Source organism: Dipteris shenzhenensis, chromosome 3, assembly GCF_047967505.1.
Source record: "Dipteris shenzhenensis isolate YYH24624 ecotype China chromosome 3, Dip_SZ_1.0, whole genome shotgun sequence".
Taxonomy (NCBI): Eukaryota; Viridiplantae; Streptophyta; class Polypodiopsida; order Gleicheniales; family Dipteridaceae; genus Dipteris; species Dipteris shenzhenensis.
The window spans coordinates 32716889-32738243 of NC_141598.1; the positions used below are offsets into that span (position 1 = coordinate 32716889).

At 40.0% G+C, this 21355-nt stretch overlaps 1 protein-coding gene across 1 annotated transcript; it reads right to left on the reverse strand.

Annotated features, from left to right (window-relative positions):
* Window positions 1-5777: 5777 nt before the first annotated feature.
* LOC147903677 (uncharacterized) lies at window positions 5778-9093 on the reverse strand. Its single transcript, XM_087372216.1, has 8 exons — window positions 8227-9093; window positions 7856-8086; window positions 7672-7737; window positions 7507-7575; window positions 7306-7377; window positions 6994-7209; window positions 6766-6862; window positions 5778-6605 (listed from the first exon to the last, which is right to left on the reverse strand). The coding sequence occupies exons 1-8, from the start codon at window positions 9091-9093 to the stop codon at window positions 6568-6570; spliced, it is 1656 nt and encodes a 551-aa protein (XP_087228342.1). The 3' UTR covers window positions 5778-6567.
* Between the last annotated feature and the right edge of the window lie 12262 nt (window positions 9094-21355).

Below are 21355 nucleotides of genomic sequence, written 5' to 3' on the forward strand. Positions count from 1 at the left end.
GGCAACAGAGAACATTGTGGCCCTAGGATTCTTTAGAAAGCGAGCTTAAAGTGGGGGTGAGACAATGCAATTCATGTGGTTTTTCCCTAATGATGTGATTCATACGTGGCATCTAAACAAGAACATTGTGAATCCACCCACCGCACCACTACAACAATGGCCAGTTGAAAATGGAACTAACATGAGCCAAGATGAAGTGGATGCATTGAACAAAGGAGGGTACATGTTGCAAGCCCACAATGTGCAAGCCAATCATGTTGTGTCAGATAGTGCTCCCGACACATGTGAGGTTGCAATAAGGGGAATAAAAAGACAAAGAAGAATGATTTCTACTGCAGCAAATGATAGCATCAAGAAGGCAATCGACTTGAAAGCAATGGTCATGCGAGGAAGCGATTAACCAGAATAGGAAGGTTGTCTTTCAAATTGAAAGCTATGCAACAACTCCTTCTAGTAGTACTTGCAATGTGACTATAAGTGATACTCCACAATGCACGCGTGCAGACTTTGTCCAAATGTTTGAGAAAGGGAAGTTCACAGCTTGCAAGCATATGTATTTTGTTTACATAGTGATCCATGTGTGTCCATCAACCACAGCTCTCTCCAATGGAACTCTTCCAGATTTTATCTCGTTCTGGAAACCACAAAGTTGTTTGAGCTATTGTGGTGGGAAGTTGGTGAATAAGTTTTTTGGGGTGGAGACAGTTTGAATCATTTTTCTATCACTTTTTCTTCATGTGATAGAGGATAATGCAATTCTAAAATTTTGGCTAGTTTGGCATCACATATGTGGAAGATCTAGGCTCTGAAAAATGAAATTTATGTTCATGTTCCAACTTAAAGTATCCTTTCAAATATCTTTGGACATCAATCAATCTTTTGGCATCACATTTGTGGAAGCTTTTGGCTCTAAAAATATGAAATTGTTGTTCATATTCTAAGTGTCCTTTCAAACATGTTTGGACATCAATCAAATTTTTGGACTGAGGAGAGCATGCTTTAATGAGATTCAAAATTTGTCTTTTCAAGTGTATTGAAGTTTGACATGTGCTACTATGTATTGGAAATAATTAATGCCAGAATCACAATAAAAATTTATGAAATCTCGCTATTTGTTAAGTTGAAGCACTAAAGAGTGAGCAAGGGTAGATTATATTTATGGTGAATGTATAGCTAGCCACTAGCTATATATTTGTAGGGTTGAAAACTCACAAAAGTCATAGAAAAGAAATTCGCAAAATGCCAAGTCCCCAGCAACACGAGGGTCAGAGGGTCCTCTAAAGGTACCTTTAAAAAAGGAAGAAAATGGAGCAGAACTTAGAAGAGTCCTACAAAGCTACAATTAAAGTAGAGGATATCTTACCATCACCACCTCGTCCTGCTCTTAATACCAGAAAGATTATGAAGTTGAGATTTAAGCAGCAAGGACCCAAGACAGAGACATCAGCTGAAAAAGAGTTGGATATGAACGAGCCACTTGCTCATGATGGAGGACTTACTTTGACATAGCAGGAACATAAAGTGGAGACAACAGATGTGAAGACAGATGATGCCTAGGAAATCCCTATAAAAAAGGTGGTGGGTGCTACTCACACACCTATAGATAACAAACCAAAAGAAAAACCACAAGAACCCATCATACTACCATCATCAAAAACACCAACTCGTAAGCAAGCTATTCGTCAAACAGAAAGGACTATGCTAGTTTAGCCATATGTGCCTTCAACATCAGGGGAAATTACTGAAGTGTCAGAGGAGCAAGCTGATAAAGCTATCTTCCAATTAGTTTCTTCCTTTAACATTTTGTCAAGCTATCACCAGCAACAGACGGGAAAACTGCATAAAGTACAATTTTTAATAGAGGAGTTAGAGACTATAAGGCACTTGCGCAAAGCCTTTAGATCCTCTTTGAGACTTGCCACCTGATGTTCCAAAATGTCATTATCCTGTTTCAAAATTTTCCATTCATCATACTAAAACAACAATGGTGCAAGATGTTCAACAGTGGTTGACAGAGGTGAAGGTATTTTTAGCAGAGCAATTAAATCAACTAATGGAAGGGAATGTAAAATTGATGACAGAAAACACCCTACTGCAAGAAAAAGTGAATGCATTAGTTGGTGTGGAGACTCAGATTAAGTCCACGTCAGATGAAGATACCTTGGAAGTCGAAGGAGTTTTCATTGAGTGGCCAAAGTTTTGGAGAGTTGCAAAAATAGTTGCATAACTATATGGACATGTGGTCCCAAGTTAAAGAAAAGTTGATGATAACACTAGCTCACCCTTTTTCTAATCACCTGAAGACTGAAGGGCATGTGAGCATATGTGATGAGAGATGTGATTTTGCTGTAAGCAGAAACTAAAGTATTTTATTGAGTCATGATGACTATTTCCTTGGATATCTATGTTCATGTATTCACTTTTTTTTTCTTTATGATTCTATAATTCCTACAATGATCTGCTACTCCCTCTTGCCTTGGAGCTTGAGCTCTTGGTTTTCCATTTGACCCAAAACCAAACCAAATTGTACCCTCATGATTTTATCCTACGCTTGCATCTTGAGATACCAAACCCTCTGAAGTCTTTTCAGTATTCTTTTTGGTGCTATAGGGTCTTTCCATAGAGCTTCTTAGTGTCCTCTTTACAAAAGCAATATATCTAGTAGTGATTATATGTACACGCTTTCAAATAGATACGATATTCGTCAAGTGTATTTCATGATCACGAATTTGCTAGCACATGGGATACTTTCACTTATGCATACTCTCGAATACCTTCAACTTTCTTAATTCATCCCTTGATGTACTATGTCTTCCACTCATTTGTATGCAACCCCATTAATGTAAGTGGCTTTGGTTGCTACAGGCGGTGTTTGCACACGCATAGGTTATTGTGCGTAGGGATGTTTTTATTGAATCTATGCTTGTTTAAACATTAATATAAAATCTTGGCAAAATTTTTTAATATCATTTTTTTGTTTCATAATATTAATAGAACGTAGTACTTTTTTATATTTTTTCTTTTGAATTTTGAAGGAAAAAATGTAAATTATGGCGAAACTTTAAATTTTTTTGCATAAAAGTTTCAAATCTTGGTGAATGTTTCAAACATTTATTTTAATTAGGGCATATAAACTTTCGACGCCATTATAAAAGTCGAACTTCTTAACGAAATAACTTGAAAAAATCATCCATGGTTGTGCTGGTGTAGATGTTTTGTAAGATTGCATGAGAGACATTAGATCAATTACTGCAATCATCTAAGACTCAACTAAATTATAAATTGGTATACCCTCTAGATCAACAATCTCTTACTTTGTCATTGGTGGATTCTATACTCTTGCATGCAAGTTTGCTACCATGGAGAGCACTAGACCTTTGTTTGCTTTCTAAAGGGACTTGGTCTTTTGTATAAACCATTACATTTATATTTAGGATAATTCTTTATCTACATTTTCCAATGATAATTTGTCCCTCAAGTTGGAGATTGCAATCAGCAATACTGTGTCACAAGAAACTGAAATTCCTTTATCCCTCTCTATTATGCTTGCATGTCTTCATCCTAAAACTCAAATGGGAATAGCATGCCACTTAAGCTTGCATCTAGTTGCTTTTCTACTTACATGAAGGCATCAATTGCCTTTTTTTCTTCTTCTCTATTACTTGGACTATTTGCTGGAGACCCATTAGAAGATAGTCAATGGACTTGTATCCATCCAAATGTATAGTTCTTTAGGTCTACAATATTTATGATTTTCCCTTCACAAGTCATCTTGTGACCTTGGAGATAATGCATTGTTTGAAGTTGTGCCGGCTCTCAAATCCTGTGACATTGTGCATGCATCCAAATCTTGTAACTACACCCTTGCCCTTGTCTGTACTAATTGCCATCACCTTTATTGTTGTTTTAGAAGAGATTCTCGCAAAAGTTGAATCCTTCTCCTTGTGCCACCACAATATGAATAAGCCTTATTGGTATCATGATTCCCCATGTTAGGTCTAGGGTCCTCATCCTTCATGCTTTTTCAACTCGTTATGGTTGAAATAAGTCATTAAGTTACTCGTTCGAGGTATCTCTATGTGGTTGAATTCCCTATCTACGCCCTTCACTTTGGACTTGGAGAGAGATACTTTTCTTCTTTGTCTACAATTTGTGATCCGAGCATATTACATCAACTTGCCAATGTATCCTCTCTCAACCAATGCTGTCATATTGCACTAGAAAATCTTTAAACAACTTTGACTTCGTGTTTTAAACATTTGCCACCTAATTTGCCTCCTTCAAGCTATGCACTTGGGGTTTCTAACTATTCTTTTACTTTTGTCAAGCACTTGACTTGTCTTTATCATGAGCTCTTTCACCTTGTTATGTGTATTTCTTGTTAATACATTGACATTTTGTAATCTTTTTGCCCACCTATCCTTGAAAAATAGTACTCAATCAAAATCCATTGCTAACATACATATGCGTAGAGATTCATGGTTCCCCTTTCGATTACAATTACTTCATTCTTGTACATGGTGATTTTATATTTAGTAGAATTTGGTAGCAAAGATGACCACTCGGGGTTTCCTTCCTCCACAAAACAATAATACACATGAGCTTGGGTTTGTTTTGGTTCTTGCACATAATTCTTGGGTTCAACATGTGACTTGCACTAGAAGCCATGCATTGGGTCCTCTTCATTGTCATTATTGTTCTTGTCTTTTTTCTCCTGTCTTGACTTCTAGAGTTGTTGGTTGACTTTCATCTCCGTTCTTATATTTTCACTATTATTATTGGCAAGTTGAAGAATTTGTTTATCATTGGAGCTTTGTCATTCCTCAAATCTTCTACTAACGTTGCCACCAACAAGAAGATGCCATCAGCTACATCATAAACGTGGAACTCGTTACCACCTTCTCATTGCTAACTAGCACCTTATCACCATTGACTACAAAAGATTTCTTGTTGGTGTCAAACGAGCCAATGGCCTCTTTTGTAATGACTTCTATGAAGATGCCCAATGGTTAATTCACAACAGTCCTTGAGTTTCCCATTTTGAGCCATTCATTGCTTTCATTGGTATGTTAGCCTAGAGTGATCGTTGTTGGACAAAACTTGGTGAGACTCTAGAAAAGGATGTTTCATTTGTGCTTTAAGTGACCATTGATGATCATGTCAGGTAACATCCTCTACTTTAAGTTTAATGTCTACTTCTCCTTCTTCCATTTTTGGGATCTCATTTGTGTGATGGGAAGCCTAAAGTGGATGTGGTTTATGCATGGACTGAGTGATGAACAGGTAAAAAAATGTGTCTAGTGTAACTATAGGCATTGCATAATGAATATAGATTAATGAAGGTGAAGGTGATTGATAAGGCTCAAGAGGAGACTGTAAGGAGATATGACAGAAAGGTCTTAACTGGTAAATGTGAATATTGCTGATTAGTATTTGGGAGCCGTCGATCTACACTCAAACACTGGAAAGCACAACTGAAACGGGTCACACATGCGCCTCATCGATGTGATGGAGATTAAGCCACTCACGGTTGGACCCTTTGAGGGGCTTGCATCTGAAGTTGATTTTGCTTAACTATGACATTTAAATGATACAGATATTATGTATATCCATCCGCACAACAAGATTCCTTTTAAACTGTCTGAACTGTGCTATCTGTAAAGTAGCTGATAAAAGTACCTGCATTCTCTCGACATAAAGATATGAAATATATACAGAAGTGAGCATGCACTGCATGTACCTGCATTTGCATTTGCATACTTTCCATATGTGTCCAGAATGGAGAGATCAAGGAAGGGATCTGCTTAACCAAACGTTGAAGAGAGCTTAATTTAGACTTCGTAGCATCATTTTGAAGCTGCTCTCCCTTCAATCCATTGTGAACTACCTGGATCAGTAGATGGAGCAGTCTAAGCTGCACAAATTGACCTGCATTGCCTGCTATTTGAAGCCAGGGATAACTTGCAGCCACTTAAAATGCCGGACTGATCGTTAAGCTCACCAGCTCATATGTCAGGTGCAATTCCTCACCAAAGAAAACAGACCAACTAGAATGGAAAACAATTTTCAAGAAATCTGGTTCGCCATCAAGGATTTTGTTGTGTCTGATGTACATAACACACCATTATTTCTCCAAATTCAAAGTAGAATTCTGCAACAGGGGACTAGTATACAGATGTTAAGTTACATCAGTTTACTTTTAGGGATTCAAGAAGGACCAGAGATGTCAAGGAGCTTTACAGTCTATGACTGGAGATGTCCGCCGGTGACTGTGAGTTGGTACTTTGAAATGTACCATATGCAACGGCAATGTTGAGAAAATCATATTGTATACATGGCTGGCTGGTATTGAGGGTCCTGCTTGTGCTATGTTCGGTGAAATTGCTAAGAAAGCTCTTGTGAGAGGCATTTATCGAGTAGCCTGTAATTTGTTTTCTCAAAAGACCACCCCCAACAGATATTGCACGGACATAGAATTTGATACAACACCCAAGACTACATTGTATTTTCGATTGGCATGGTTTGCCCCCGGGGTCTAGCCACATGACGCAGGTGGAAAGTGCTAGTTTAAAGCTCAACTTTCATTTTCCCAGGACACCTTCGATCTATGACAAAGAAACTCAATGCATGTGAGAATCCTGACTTGAGCCCTCAAACCAAAATTTAAACACCTTCAATGCATAAATCTAAAGTTCTGATCCTTCAGGAATACATAAGAAAATCCCAAAATTGACATACACGGCTGCTGAAGTAAACCAAATATACCTTGAAGGTCAGGAGACAGAAGTGGGTTTTGCCTAGTATGTAGGAAGCCCATCTGCAAAAGGCTTTGTAGTCCATTGTCCCAAGCTTGTGAAATATGCTGCAGGAGTGAAAAGTGGCCAAGGTTAGGTTATTACTTCATATCACACTTTCAGCCAATAGAAGAACTACTCCAGGTCATCGTAGGAGTTAATGTTGAGTGCAGCCATTCTAAAATGCCACCACGTCTACCTGCGAGGCTGTATCTCCATATGATTCCATGGAAGGTGCAACAGTGCTCTGCGTTCTCCTCAATACAGGGTCCGACTCGAGATTGTGAAATTTGACAGGAGGACAGGAGCCACCCACTTGCAAAGGACTTTGTGTTTGCTGATGAAGGGGACGGTAGGAACTACTGTTCCCAGGGTGAAAGAGCAGAGTCTGGGGAACTACCCTGGGCTGTGCCACCTGAATTAGGGAGGAAGGCAATTTAGTATTCATCATGCAAACCTTGCGTCTTTGACAGTCACCAGTCAATCAAGCCTTGCCGTTGAGAATCTTTACCTCTTTGCCAAAAAGATTAGCAATGTTAACTTCCCGTCTTGGATTTACTGCAGCTAGCTTCATGGACAAAAACTGCACTTAAAGGGAAAGAGTGGTGTGAGACGAACTCAAAATCTTATCCGGGAAAACGAATTATCAACCATAGTGAAAGCAATTGCAAATCTGCAGGTTGTTTCAAATTATCAACAATATTGACCTCACCTCCACTTGGCGTTGGAGGGATTGAACATAATTGATTATCTCATCAAGCATTACAGCTTTTCCTGTCACCTGAGAACCAAAGTTTGTTATTATCTCAGAGCCAATAGTGTAAGATAGACAAGTAGAAATGTAGTGGCATAATTAGTATAGAGCTAATGGTCACACCCTGTTGCAACCAGGCACGAGATCTTGCAAGAATTTCATTCGCTCGCTGATCTTTTCCCTTCGAACCTGTCCAACCAATCAAAATGTCAGCCGTTGTTTCAGGGCAAATATACAATGTCTAAAAAGAGGAGATAGTGAATGTAAAGACCTCATAAAGAATTGGGAATCAAAAGTTCAATCCTACCCTCTCGGCCAAACTGTGGCTGTCTGTAGCTTGACCTCTTCTAGCACGCACGTGAATATAGTCCCTCTTTGGAGCGTCTGACGGCTTCAAACTTTCTTTTACAGACTTCGGTGAAGAGTCACCCGAACTTGCACTATGGCTTTGCTCTACTTTTGGCCTGCGTTCCTCTTCATCCACAATATTATCACCGCTTTTGTGGCGTTTTCCGGTTTCTTCATCCCTATCAAGATCCTGGAAGCACGTACATTGCAGATAAGCGAGACATTACAGCAACGCTGTCACAAATCCTTTATGTATTAAAAATTTCATTTTGCATCCCCACTCTCGTATAGGCAAGGGCGTTCTAGGCGCACTCAAGTTAAATCAATCACCTTGCCTTCCTCAGGATTTGTGTCAGGAGCAGCACCGTTGCGCGTCTTCTTGGATCTTGTCCTTCGCTTCGTCCCACGATTTTCCGTTAATTCCACTGAAGCGCTCTCGCAAGCATACCTTTCGGAGCTTGAAGACTGCTCTTGAGCAAGGCTTCCATCGGCCTCATCCACCTCGTTCACTGATGCGTGAATTCCTTCGCTTCCGTCAATTCGAGAAACTGCACCTGATCGCCTCGTTCCATAAGTGCCGCTGGAAGGAATTACCCCCCAGTTGTTAATGGGCGCCGAGCATTTCGGAGTCCGAAGTTTTGTTGGAGCGCTGTGGTCAGCAGCTGGAGCTGCTATTCGGTTAATCTCTGCATCGCCCACGGAGTAAGGCTGCGGGAGCTCCGAGAAATTCTGGCTGCCAAAGCAGGAGAATTTGGCAGCTCGTTCTGCAAAAGAGGGGTCTGGCAAAAGATTGCCGAAGCAATGCAGAGCGGAAGGATTGCGACCTTGCAAAGGCGATCCTACTTTGCATGAAGGATCGATCTCGTTCTCTGCAGTGGGCTTGCCGAAATGCAGAAGCGTCTCAATCTCAGAGACAGAGAGGGGGCAAGAAGGAGCATCTGGGAGGCGATCAGCTGGCAAGCCATGTGCGAGCTCGTTGAAGAAGGAAGAATCGTGGTAGAGGGGAGGAAGAAGCTGCATGGGAATGCAAGGAGGAAGAGCAAGGTGAGAAGTGGGGTTGTAGGATTGCAGTTGAGGCCATGGAAGAGGAAGCTCCAGGTTGTGGTGCAGGGGAAGAAGATGAAGATGACCTTCGAGCTCAAACATGGACTTCTCAAAATAAGACGCAGCTGGGGAAGAAGTAGGGGACACATCCATATTTGCCAATATACACACACCTTAGGAGACAACATAAGTAGGGGTCCCTTCAACCCCACCCCCCCCCTTCTCTCTCTCTCTCTCTCTCTCTCTCTCTCTCTCTCTCTCTCCTCTCCTCACATCCTCATCAACAATTTGGCCTCATTCATGCCAAGAAAATCATGAACAGTGTCCTCAGTCTATTCATGCTTTCTGCCACGACATCCTTCCGCTCCATTATTTCTTCCTTGTGCTATGACATCCGTCTCCTCCGTTGTTTCTTCCTTGCTCTCACTCAACGTTCCATAGTCTACAGCAATCCCAAAATGACCTCCTGGATTTTAAGGGTAGAGAGAGAGAGAGAGAGAGAGCTACACTTGACCAAATAGAACAAATAGAACAAATAGTAGCAAATGACCACAAACTATAAATTTCCTTCAAGCATCTACTAATTCAAGATCTTTACGTCTAATTGCAATCCCCCTTAATGCCAATAGTTGGATTGCCAAGGTTGTCTCAAAACCTCACAAAATTCTTGAAGATGTTGTGTAATATTTATTCAAGACCTTGAGTCCCTCAAGATCCAATTCAATCCCGCTTTATGTTAATAGCTGAACCCAAGGTTTTGTCTCAAAACCTCACAAAAGAACTTGAAGATTTTGTGTAATGTGTTGTAGCTCACCTTAAACTCGCAAGCCGTGTGGCACTCCAGGCACATATTTTTTTCGTCTTTATGCTATTTTTGTAGTGTAGAATAAATGTGGCTTTGGATACCTTTATGTTAGTTTAATGATATTTAATGGTCTCATACTGTGTTGATTGCACGAACGTTGAGGCATTTGTTGCTACCATCAAGCAATAAATTGCTTTCTCTATTTTCACCCACAAAAGCATAATGTCAAAAGCTCTCTACAAAAGTGGTTCATGCACTTTTTCCTCAAAGTGCCGACCAACTATGTTTCAGATTAAAGAAACCGTAAAAAGTGGGGCATGGGATGGATGCATGCACTTCTAACAGCCTAAAACCCCTCTGATCCTTTGTGTGGATCATGTTGAATTTGTTTAAGGCTTTTTGTTATGTAGTCTCAAATATCAAGGAGCACCTCATTTTCGAAGTCAATGGGATCATGTTGATCTCATATCCTTCTTTGGCAATGCAAGGCTAAACTTTAATTGTAGGTGGCTCTCTCCTTAGAGGCTTGTTGCACTTGCCACATAGTCTTCCTCACCCTTCAAAGATTTATTTTGCATGTAGTGTTAGGATATGTTAAATGGAATAATAGCTTTTAAGCATGCTTGTTATGCTTTAAGGAATTTAGAGGCCATTAAGTCACGTTTCTATTCCGTAAGTGTAGGTGATTGAACACATTCATCCCTACATAATATTAATTTATATGCTTCTTATATATTCATTGAGGGCTTTGTGAGCTCTTGTTCATTTTTTAGAATGTTAAGGTTGTATTGATGAGTACCCTTTGTACTTTCATGGTGAGGGAAGCAATGTCCAAGCCTTTCTTATATGCCACCTCTCATGGAAGCTCCATCCTATTATCCCCTTCATGCCCACTCCTAGTCCCTTGGTCTCCCCACTTATGACCGACGTATCGCATGCTTGGTGAAATGTTCCTTAAAATAAGTAGTCCACAAATGGAAGCTTTCCTCCAAATACCCATCAAATAATGCATGAAAGTCAAAATTTGAATGCTTTCATGAACCAATTTGTGCGTGAAGAACAATCTATTTCTTAACTATTAAGCTTATTTTGTGGTGACTTCCCTTTATACGAAAACTACTTCCACCCAAAAGAATTATGAAGCACCTTACAAGTTTGCATTGAAGAATCCATCTTTTTTTGTATGTGCTCACCTGATTTACTACATAAAATTATGCCTTTCCTTTTGGCTATCTAAGTCATGCTCCTTTCAACACCTAAATTCATCCTTTTCCCTTGAAGTTTCTACCTAAAATGAAAGAAATACATCTATTATTTGTTTATTGGTTTTAAACCTCTTCTAGGTTCTGTATCTCTTAAGGATTCTATGACAAGGTCTACTTCAGTCCTTCCAATAAGTTTATTCTCTCTCAATGGCTTGTATGCTTCCTCAATTGCTTTGAAATAATAAGAAATTTGGTCTAAGATGGTTGTCTTACATGCTAACAACTCATTGGTCCATTCACAAGGCAATATGCTTGTTTTTATGACCATACAAGACTCTTCCTAATCATAGACCCTTGGACGGTTGAATGTTAGTGGATTATTTGAGCAATTAGTGATCTATTACCCAGATTTGTTGGTATCCCTTTCCAAGCGAGATTACATAGTTTAAAACTACTTGATCTCACCACCTACTAAGTGCAATCTTATTTAGACTATTACAAACTTTATATCTTGAATTGAGGAGGCATCTTCTCCAAATGAGGATTATAATAGTCACAAGATTCTCCTCCTAAAAGCATGAAGTCAAGTCTTTTTTAAAGTGTATGGGGAATTGCAACTCCTCAAACTTCAAGGAAATCTTTGCAATCTTGAAGTTGATTATTTATTGCCATCTCAAACGTGGACTCCTTATGTCACTCTTTAATCATACAAGGAAGTAAAAGAAATGAAAAGCCATTTTAATTCTGTTCAAAACTGTAAGCTAATAAAATATGTAACGTTCTTTTCACGTAAACAATGCAAAATTTTGAACATCGATGCAATGCATGATGTGCTTTGCTTGGGTTCCGATCACAATGATGAGTGTATTGCCGGTACTTGTTGTAATATCATTTCTATACAACTTCTAGTCATGAACCTAGGCCTCGACTTTTGCGTGAATTGTCCAATACCCCTATTGAAATCAAGTAAGAGCTTATTGAAAATATGCATTGCCTCCAATAGGTATGGTACATGGATGATGAGCTCTTAGTGTGCTTCAAGTTGATATTAAGTAATGCTCATGAATCAAGGCTTCAATTTATGAGTGAAGTTGATTGAACTAGCCCTATCCAAAGCCAGAGAGTGCCAAGTTCAAGACAATAGATTATAGCATTGCTTTCTATAAAGATCTCGTACATGAGGAATGAGCTCTTTGGGAAAAGATAAATGTTGTGTCAATATGTACAATGAGCACCATCATGCCTCCACTATTCTAGTAAGACGTTTTTGACATTCAACAATAAACTATGAAGAGATTCGAGATCATTTTAATAAGATGGGACCTGGACACAATCTCAGTGCATTGCCATTATGGAAGTGCGTATATGTGCATTATGCATGCCTATGTGGGTGGGTGTGAGTGTGTATGTTTATGCATGTGTGCGTTGTGAATTTTTGTGTGATGGGTTGCTAGGAAAAAGTTTTTTCCCCAATCAACCGAAATAAAGACTCTCCAAGTTAGCCAATTTTTGCATCGCAAAGCATACAAACATTTGCTAGCTTTTATACTAAATTACTCAAAATTACTCTGGCTGCTTGTTGGCAATTTATATGTGCGGTTGTTCTACTGGTATATGGACTGTTCGAAATAGTCAAGTGTTTTCCCAAGGGGTGAGGGTGGGTTTTAGAGGACAACTTGTGCTTGGTTTTCTTAAGAGTATCTTGTCTGATTTACGGGTGTGTGTTTGGAGAAGGGGTTCCTTGGTGGGGTGATCATTTGGGTGAGTTGAGTCTATGTCTTGTTTGATATGCTATTAGCGCTTAGTGTGTCTTTTTTTGGTGTAGGCCATAGGTAGTTTGCCAAGTTAAGATTGTCATCTCTTGTATAGTTTTTTTGTCAATGAAAGCCAACACTTTTTTTGGGAAAAAAAAACTCAAAATCTTTACTAGAATTCTAAAGACATGGAGAAATTGAAGCGAATTTTTCTCAATTTTAGCCGATTCTAATTTCACTAGAGGGCTAACTCTAGCATCTGAGCACGAGAGAGAGAGAGAGAGAGAGAGAGAGAGAGAGAATGTACACCTAAAAGAGGCATACACTCCAATGTGAAATGTGCATGTGTGTGGTTGAGAGAAATTGAGAGAGAGAGAGAGAGAGAGAGAGAATATGCACCTAATGTGCAATGTGCAATTGGTTCTCCGAGAGAGAGAGAGAGAGAGAGAGTCGAGAGAGAGAGCGAAAGAGACAGAGAGAGAGAGAACGCGGCCCGCCTTCAAAGTTCAGAGATACTAATGATCCTGACGACGACAGTCCTTTAGCTGGGCCGTTCCACGTGGCTCATGATGATTAGGTTCTAGAAACCCGCACACTGCACTTCAGTCTGCACTCTGCACTCTATTTGTTATCGCCAACAGACAATCCCTGCCGTAATGCCACGCGCACCTTTAACACGTGTCGAGCGTTGGCTGGATTTTTCGTTCGAAAACAATAGTGTCTATTAGCCAATGGTACTTGACACGCGTTAACAACGTCAAGCGTCCAAGGAGATGCATCTACGTGGCGTTACGTCCACATACACACTAGCCTTTCACAAGTATATTATTTTTCCAGGGTGTCACTGCTTAAACGTTTCGAGTAACAATTCATGTGACCTCTACGAGTGAGCTCACTCAGTAACATTCAGCAGTCCCCTCGAAACTTGAGGGGCATGGGCTTTGTTCCATATGACACCCAATTTTCCCCCTCAATGTTCTAAAATTTACATAGGTGATATCAAGCATATTAGATTCGTTCATGGACTAGATTTTCTAAGGAGAGTCATCCACCAGACACCTCATTTAAGTTTTCCCCCTCAATGTTCTAAAATTTACATAGGTGATATCAAGCATATTAGATTCCTTCATGGACTAGATTTTCTAAGGAGAGTCATCAAAATTTTAGGCACTAGACACCTCATTTAAGCTAACTCCAAAGGATAGGTTTAAAATGTCATGCAAAGGGGGCAACTGGAACTCAAGACATCTATATTTCCTTTTTTCTAAGGTACCACGTGGCACTCAAAGGCTATTCCATGTGGCACCTATTCCTTGACTCCTTTGCCTCCCTTGCACTCTTAGCCATCCGCCCTTCCATGGATTATCAATGTGCGTTCCATGGATCTGCTTGCCTTCAATTCGCATGAGAACCTTGGCTAACTACAAGAAAATCTCTGCTGTAGCCACCCCTCTGCCCAACCTTCTAGGTGACTATTTCTTTATTGTTTGTTTTGGTTGGAGAGATGTAGCAACAACTCACTGCTTCTTTCATCTTATTGTTGCTTCTTCCCCCCCTCCCTTCGCCTCCCTCCTTGGATCCTGCTTAGACAAAGAGGAAGATCGTATGCTTAGCCAAAGAGGAAGATATGCTCAAAACTATGGGGAATGACAGTCTTGAGCTTGAGAAGTATCCACATTTGTCTATTCAAGGAATGAGCATTAGGAGAGAGTTTGTAGGCACCACAGAAGTTGTGTGAATTTTTCAAAGCGATGAGGGCAGGCGTAACACAATCGTTCATTCCTAATTATGGCCTGATGTTTTTATATGTTCATAGACATGGTGGTTGCTAATTAGAACAGTTTCTACCTTTCGTTCATGGGAATGCAATGCCCAAACTCTATTCAGAAATTGCAGGTCCCTGCTGCTCGCAAAGTAGGTAGCCACCACTACGAATAAGTGGCCTTCTGCCAGTAGATAGCGTCATCCAAATTGCGAGTTGATGGCTATGTTGCTATTTTCTCGCATTTCATTGGTAGTTGCAATTAGAGGGATTTCTCTGAAGCTCTTAGAGAAGGCACATGCATAAATAGGGGCACAGAGAGAGACAAAGAGCGCTATATATTCTACTATGAATAGGGGCGAGATAGGGCCCATGGAGACAAGAAAGAGTTGGGGAGACAGCAATGAGAAAAAGTGCAAGGATCTCTCTTTCATGGCCAGAGGAGCTGTTTGGAAGCAACCTGCCATGACTAGCAGAGAAGGAGGCGATACATCCATCACACTTTTTGTCTGGATTAAGAGATGAATCGGCTGATTGGATGATGTGGTAGAGGTGTGAAAGAGGCCAATTGTGATTTCATTCTTCATGTAAGAACACTCGAATGTATTTAAGAAGCAATGTATACACTTTTTGTAGAGTCCCATCGATGGATCATGGGAACTAGTGCTTCACGAACTTGCTGATGAGGGCTGGATAGGATTCGTGATGCTGCAATTTTCATAATTCTTTTTGAAGCACCGATTTTTCCAAAAGTCATGTGCAAGAAAACTTGGAGCATCAATTTTCATAATTCTTTTTGAAGCACCGATTTTTCCAAAAGTCATATGCAAGAAAACTTGGAGCATTACTACTTCAGGAGCTGTCGTCGCTGGCTTGGACCGTGGCATAGATGTTTTTGCAGACTTCCCACAAGCCTATTTGCAGGTCAAAGAGATCTGGTGCAACAGCTCCACAAACTTGAGAGCACTCCCTCCCATCCTCTTTGCACTCACTCAACGAGTTTACACTCCGTCTACTTATCATAGTGTGCCTCTTTGTCTTCTATATGTGAACTTCCTTGACATGGTTTCCTTGATCAAAAAATCTCAAAGTTGTCCCTTGCCTGAAATATCTCATGATATTGCTCATAGATCATCCCTTACTACTTCATGTGGTAGCAGAATCGATAAGCATCTTCTTTTTTGCATGACTATTCATTTGCATTCCTCTCTTAACATGCACAATAATTGTAGGTAGGGCAAGCTTATGATGGCTTGCATAGTATTAAAACTCCTACACAATACGTTCTCTACACCATTGGTGTTCAAAGTGGCAAGACAAGACTTGAAGGAATCTCTTGGTGACATTCCAAAAAATGCTATTGAAATTTGCATATAAGCATCATTCCAAGGCTCAAAGCTATGACATACCAGAGAGATGGCGGCCTCTATTGTATGTTGCTCCTTTGAACATCGGGCAAGGTATATGTCAAAAGGGATTATTTACAATGAGCTCACATTTGCAAATCTTTTCCTTCTCCACAACACATCCTCCACATGGAATTGAACATAGGTTTTATTTTTTAGTGGCATCTGAGTTACATCTTTGTGGTATGGGTGAGGAGGAAATGATGATTGCATCCTGAATTGCCTTTTTTATGTGTATGTGTGTGCTTGTGTGTGTGTGTGCATTGTGTGCGTGTGTGTGTGCGCGTGTGTGTGAGTGTGTGCCTCATGTGTGCGTGCATGCATGCATGCATGCGTGCGTGCGTGCGTGCGTGCGTGCGTGTGTGTGTGTGTGTGTGTGTGTGAGTGAGAGAGAGAGAGAGAGAGAGAGAGAGAGAGAGAGAGAGAGAGAGAGAGAGAGAGAGAGAGAGTGAGAGTGAGAGAATGTGTGTGTGTGTGTTAGAGAGAGAGATTGATTTATCTATATTTACTTAATTCAAAGAGACCAAATTGGATCATCCCTTAGGGTATAATCCATGGCGTAATACTAAGTTTGATACTTAAAGGATACTCCGTGGTGCCATACTAAGTTTGGTCTCTTTTTCTCATGACTGCTCATTTTCATTCCACAACTCTCACTTTCGGCTTTTGTAGGCATTCATGTGTCTTTCTTTCTTCCTCATGTTTTCTCTCAACACACACATGAATTGCAAACAAACTACTAAGCTAGAAATGTTGAGGAAATCTTATGATGACTTGCATACTATTTTTGGTAAAATGAGGATCGATAGCATATTCATAAATTAAAACTCCCACACAATGCTTAAGATAGTGATCAAGTAAAAGGAGGCATGCTAGCCAATGATGTCGAAAATTGTAGTGCTATCCAAAAGAATATAGCATATTCTTTTGAGAATTTCTCTAATGTTTCCAATAAGTTTCAAGTCCTTGATTGCATGCTTCCATAGTATCTAAAAATCTCCAATGCAAGATCAATCCCACTAGTTGCCGTCAATATTACTCGCAATATCACGCACGACAAATCCGTTTAGTTTGCAGGACAACATAGTAGACAATAAATCCATTCATTTTGGAACATATTCCAAGGGCCAATCAATTTACTTGCACAAAAGTGGAGGAAGTTCCCATGAAAAGTTATGCAATGGACCAATGTGCAGGCAAACCATTCTACTTAGAGCTACTTGCAATTGTAATTGATGGTGAATTCAAATGTGTGTGCAAAGCTAGGTACTACAGATGGCAGGCTTTGCAAGGCATATGTATTTATGGTACATAATTCAACAATGACAAAGGGTGGAATTTTTAGGACTTTCATTTCATTAGAGAACCCACTCTCCCCCTTGAGATATTCCCTTTTGGCAAATAGATTGTGGAAGTTGCACCACAATTGTTTTTGTGGCAAGCAAAATGATTCATGATTTTTTATTCTTTGCATCTAACCGTTAAAATTTTATAGTTTCAAACTCATGATTTCCATTCCTTACTCGAATTTCAAAGAAAAGATTGTAGAACCAACATTAAGTTAGAGCTCAAAATATAGGGAACAATGTTCTACGACACCGGGTTGGTAGCAACAGTCAGTCATGAACATGGTCTTTAGGAGGAGGGTGACAAAGTTTGCAAGTGAAGACGGAGAAATCATCCAAGGTAGCAACCGAATCTCCAGGAGTGAGGAATTGGAGTTGGAGAAATTGGGTGTTGAAAATTCTAAAACCAAAGAAGCAATCTCACATTTGGCTAGGTTTGAGATTGGTCATGGCTAAGCCAAAGTAACAATTCATAGAGAATCCATCTCGATAAAAATAGATCAAGGGAAAGTTATGGCAAGGCAATTATATATGACGATGCACATAAAGTTCATGGCATGTCATAACAAAATTTCAAGAAAGTAGAAATCATGGTAGTTATAGTAACTTGGGTAATGGCATTATGGCATTGTTTGTAGGTTAATGTAATGGCATTGTGTGGGATGTCATGCTCGGAACAAAGGGGGTTCTAAAATGTCATCCTACAGGCCTCATCCTTGGCCATCCATCGCCTAATCACTAGATGCCCATGAATAGCTTAGCTAGGGTACACTTGGCTAGCTTGGACCAACTCAACCATGGAGACGGTCAACCCCTTCCTTATTACATCCATTCCTACTTATACAGTGGATTTTTTGTTATAGCATGTTGGCATTTATATATTCTTTTGTTGATGTTGAGAGATTGATACGTTGTCTTAAAACCATACAAATGTTGAAATATAGCCAATTCCTTTCAGATGAAGAGAGAGAGAGAGAGAGAGAGAGAGAGAGAGAGAGAGAGAGAGTTGTGTATGCAATGCTAAGGCTCAACCAAGATCCAAATTGAAATTTTTGTTGAAATATTGAGATTTATAAATAAACTTCAAATTTAAGTTCTTGAATTAAGATCCCATACTCTAGCACGTCGTAGACGGGTCATGCTACTCGTCTTACCAATAACCTACATAAAGATGTGATGAGAGAAGAAGAAGAATATAAGGGCATAAATAGAGGGATGTCCTCATTAATGTTGAGATATCGAGCTCCACTCGTGATATGCCAGGGTGACCATTGTGCATTTATGTCACCGACTTGTTATCTACAGATGCGGTTGGTACACTGCCCATGAATAATAGCTAGATGACAGCTATCTTTATGTACTCTAGTTAGTGGCTCAGTTAGTATGCCACCTTAGTTAGCTGAGTTTGGTTTGAGACCCACATATAGGGTTCACCTATTCTTTTGTACTTAGAGTTCTTTTGGCTTTCACAACTAAGAAGAGGAAAACTGTTTTCAGCCTCCACCTTTGTGTATATTCCCCCATTGTGTATGTGAGAAAGCTACAAGTGAGACTCCTTCCTTCTCTCCCACTCTCTTCACATGGTATTAGAGCTCGGTTCGTGTAAGGAGCTCAAGAAAGCAAACCAAGTTCGCGGTGTCCTGGTCGCTAAAAAGTTGTCGCACAAATTACATCGTATGCCTGTGCGCAAAGATATTAGGAGTGACAGAATCATTCGTATTGCCTGTTGATGCAAAATCATCACTAAGAAGTGACTGTGTGGTCAAATACCACTTTCGTCAATTTTGCAGATTTGCCCTTGTGAGGCAGAAGTTGTGTTTTTTGCAGTGACAGAATATTTTTGTAGTGTTCTATAATGGCGTCTGATGCTCTTTCGTAGATAGTCACTGAAAAGCTTGACAAGAACAACTTCCAAGCATGGAAGTTTAGAATGATGAACTTCCTTATGGGAAAAGGCTATTGGGAGTTCATTACTAAAGCTGAACAAGAACCAGTTATTCCTAATGTTCCCAATCAACAAGAGTTGTAGGCATTTAAAGGCTGGCATGAGAGCTAGAAAAGTTATGTACTGGCTATCTATCAATATTTCAGATTCTATGGTTGTGCATATTCAGGATGCAAGCATGCCGAAGGAGGCGTGGGATACTTTGACAAAAATGTATAGCACAAATACACAAGCCAGGAAAATGCAGCTCAAGTAGGAGTTGCATAATGTGCAGAAAGAAAATATGAGCATCAACGACTACCACATGAAGGTGAAGAAGATTGTAGATGCACTTGCTTCCATTGGTTCGCTAGTGGAAGATGATGATTTAGTTTCTGTGACCTTGAATGGTTTAGGAAAGGATTATGCACAGTTCTGGACATCCATTGCTATCCGTGAGAATTTTCCTGATTTTGAGGAGTTGATTGCTCTTCTAATTTCTGAAGAGCAGAGAAATGGTGGTGCATCTTCTTCAGGAAGAACTTCAAAAGAAACTGTCTTCTACTCAAATGCTGGAAGAGGTAGAGGCAGAGGTAGAGCATGCCGATTTGGAGGCCGTGGCAGAAATCAGAATATGCATCAAATTCAAGAAAACCAGTCCTATGGAGGAGGACGTGCTAACTTTAGAGGCAGGGGGAGCCAAAGAGGTTGTGGTGGATGGCTGAGAGGCCAAAATGCAAACAACAATGTTGAATGCCACTAATGTGGTAAAATGGGTCATATGCTTTTATTGATGACTATAGCAAAAAAATTTGGGTGTATTTTATGAAAAAGAAAAGTGAAGTGTTTGGGCATTTCAAAGCTTTTAAAGCTATGGTTGAGAAAGAAACAGGCCTGCAAATAAAATGCCTAAGGTCAGATGGAGGGGGAGAGTACCTCTCAAATGAGTTTGCAAGGTTCCTGCATGAGCATGGCATAAAGCAGTAATATTCATGCAGTCATACCCCATAGCAAAATGGACTTGGAGAAAGGAAAAACAGGCATATTGGAGAGGGATCTCATGTCATGCTCAACGAAAAAGACCTACCAGATTATTATTGGGCTGAAGCAGTTGCTACAATAGTCTACATAATGTACAGGACTCCCACTGCAACAATACATGGCATGACGTGATAAAGTGAGGGGTCAAGGAGGATCGTAACACCATGAGAGAGACATAGGATAGGAAACAATTGATCTATTGAAATCTCTACATTCAACAATACATAATAGGCTTCTTATATAGAGAGAGCCTTTAGAATAGTCAAACCATGTGGGACCCTCTCATCCACATCTCTTCTTGTGGATATCCTCAATCCACATCTCCACATCATGTAGTCCACATCCTAGGGTGGCTACTTTAATTCTTTCCTATACCATAACTTAGTTCTTTAATCTATGTGCTCATGGCACCATATCTCAACACCTCCCCTTGGTGCCATGATCCTTTGGCTACTGCAAGGTGGTCAGATGTGAGTTACATTCCATCACCTCCCCTTAGTGCTTGCATTGCTACTTAAGGTGGTAAAGTGTGGTTTACATGTCAATACCTCCCCTGGGTGCTTTCATAGCTACTCTCAGGTGGTCAGGTTTGATTACAAAACATAGGCAAGGTTGGCAAGGTTTTTGCTTTTCAATACATTCCATTGATGTCACCTTTTGGCTCATGGCTTGATGATGACTCCACGTAGTTGACTTGTTGGTGCTTCAATCTGCAATCTTCTTCCTTGTGTCCCAGCTTCTTGCAATGGTGACACTTTGGTTTGTTCTTCAATCTGCAGTCACTTTGATAGTGACCCATCCTTCCGCAATGGTAGCATTTCACTGATGTTTTACTGAATAGTGCTTGTTCTTCATTATAGCTGTTGAGTGTTGATGTCGATGTTGATGTCGATGCCTTCAACTCTCTTTCTTTTTCAAGAAGAGAGGATACACATTCTTCAAACTTTGGATCTGGCAAATTCTTCAAAGTGGTTGTCAATGCACTATACTCTGCAGGCATGCTTTTAAGGAGAATTGCAAGTGCATCTTTCTCTCCTAGTTTTGCATTTATGCCCTCTAGTTGAGTCATAATGCTTTTGATTTTGTTGACAAATTGTGCCATGGATTCATTGAAGCCCATGTGCATACCATAGAATTCAATTTTAAGATGGATTTCTTGGTTTTTGGCTTTT

Bases quoted from the DNA above. Each gene is read 5' to 3' on its own strand.
- LOC147903677 (XM_087372216.1), bottom strand. From the start codon at position 9,093: ATGGATGTGTCCCCTACTTCTTCCCCAGCTGCGTCTTATTTTGAGAAG. The intron at 8,087-8,226 runs GTGATTGATTTA...ACGTGCTTCCAG, and splicing joins CAAATCCTGAGGAAGGCAAG to GATCTTGATAGGGATGAAGA. The intron at 6,863-6,993 runs GTAGACGTGGTG...TCACTCCTGCAG, and splicing joins ATGGAGATACAGCCTCGCAG to CATATTTCACAAGCTTGGGA.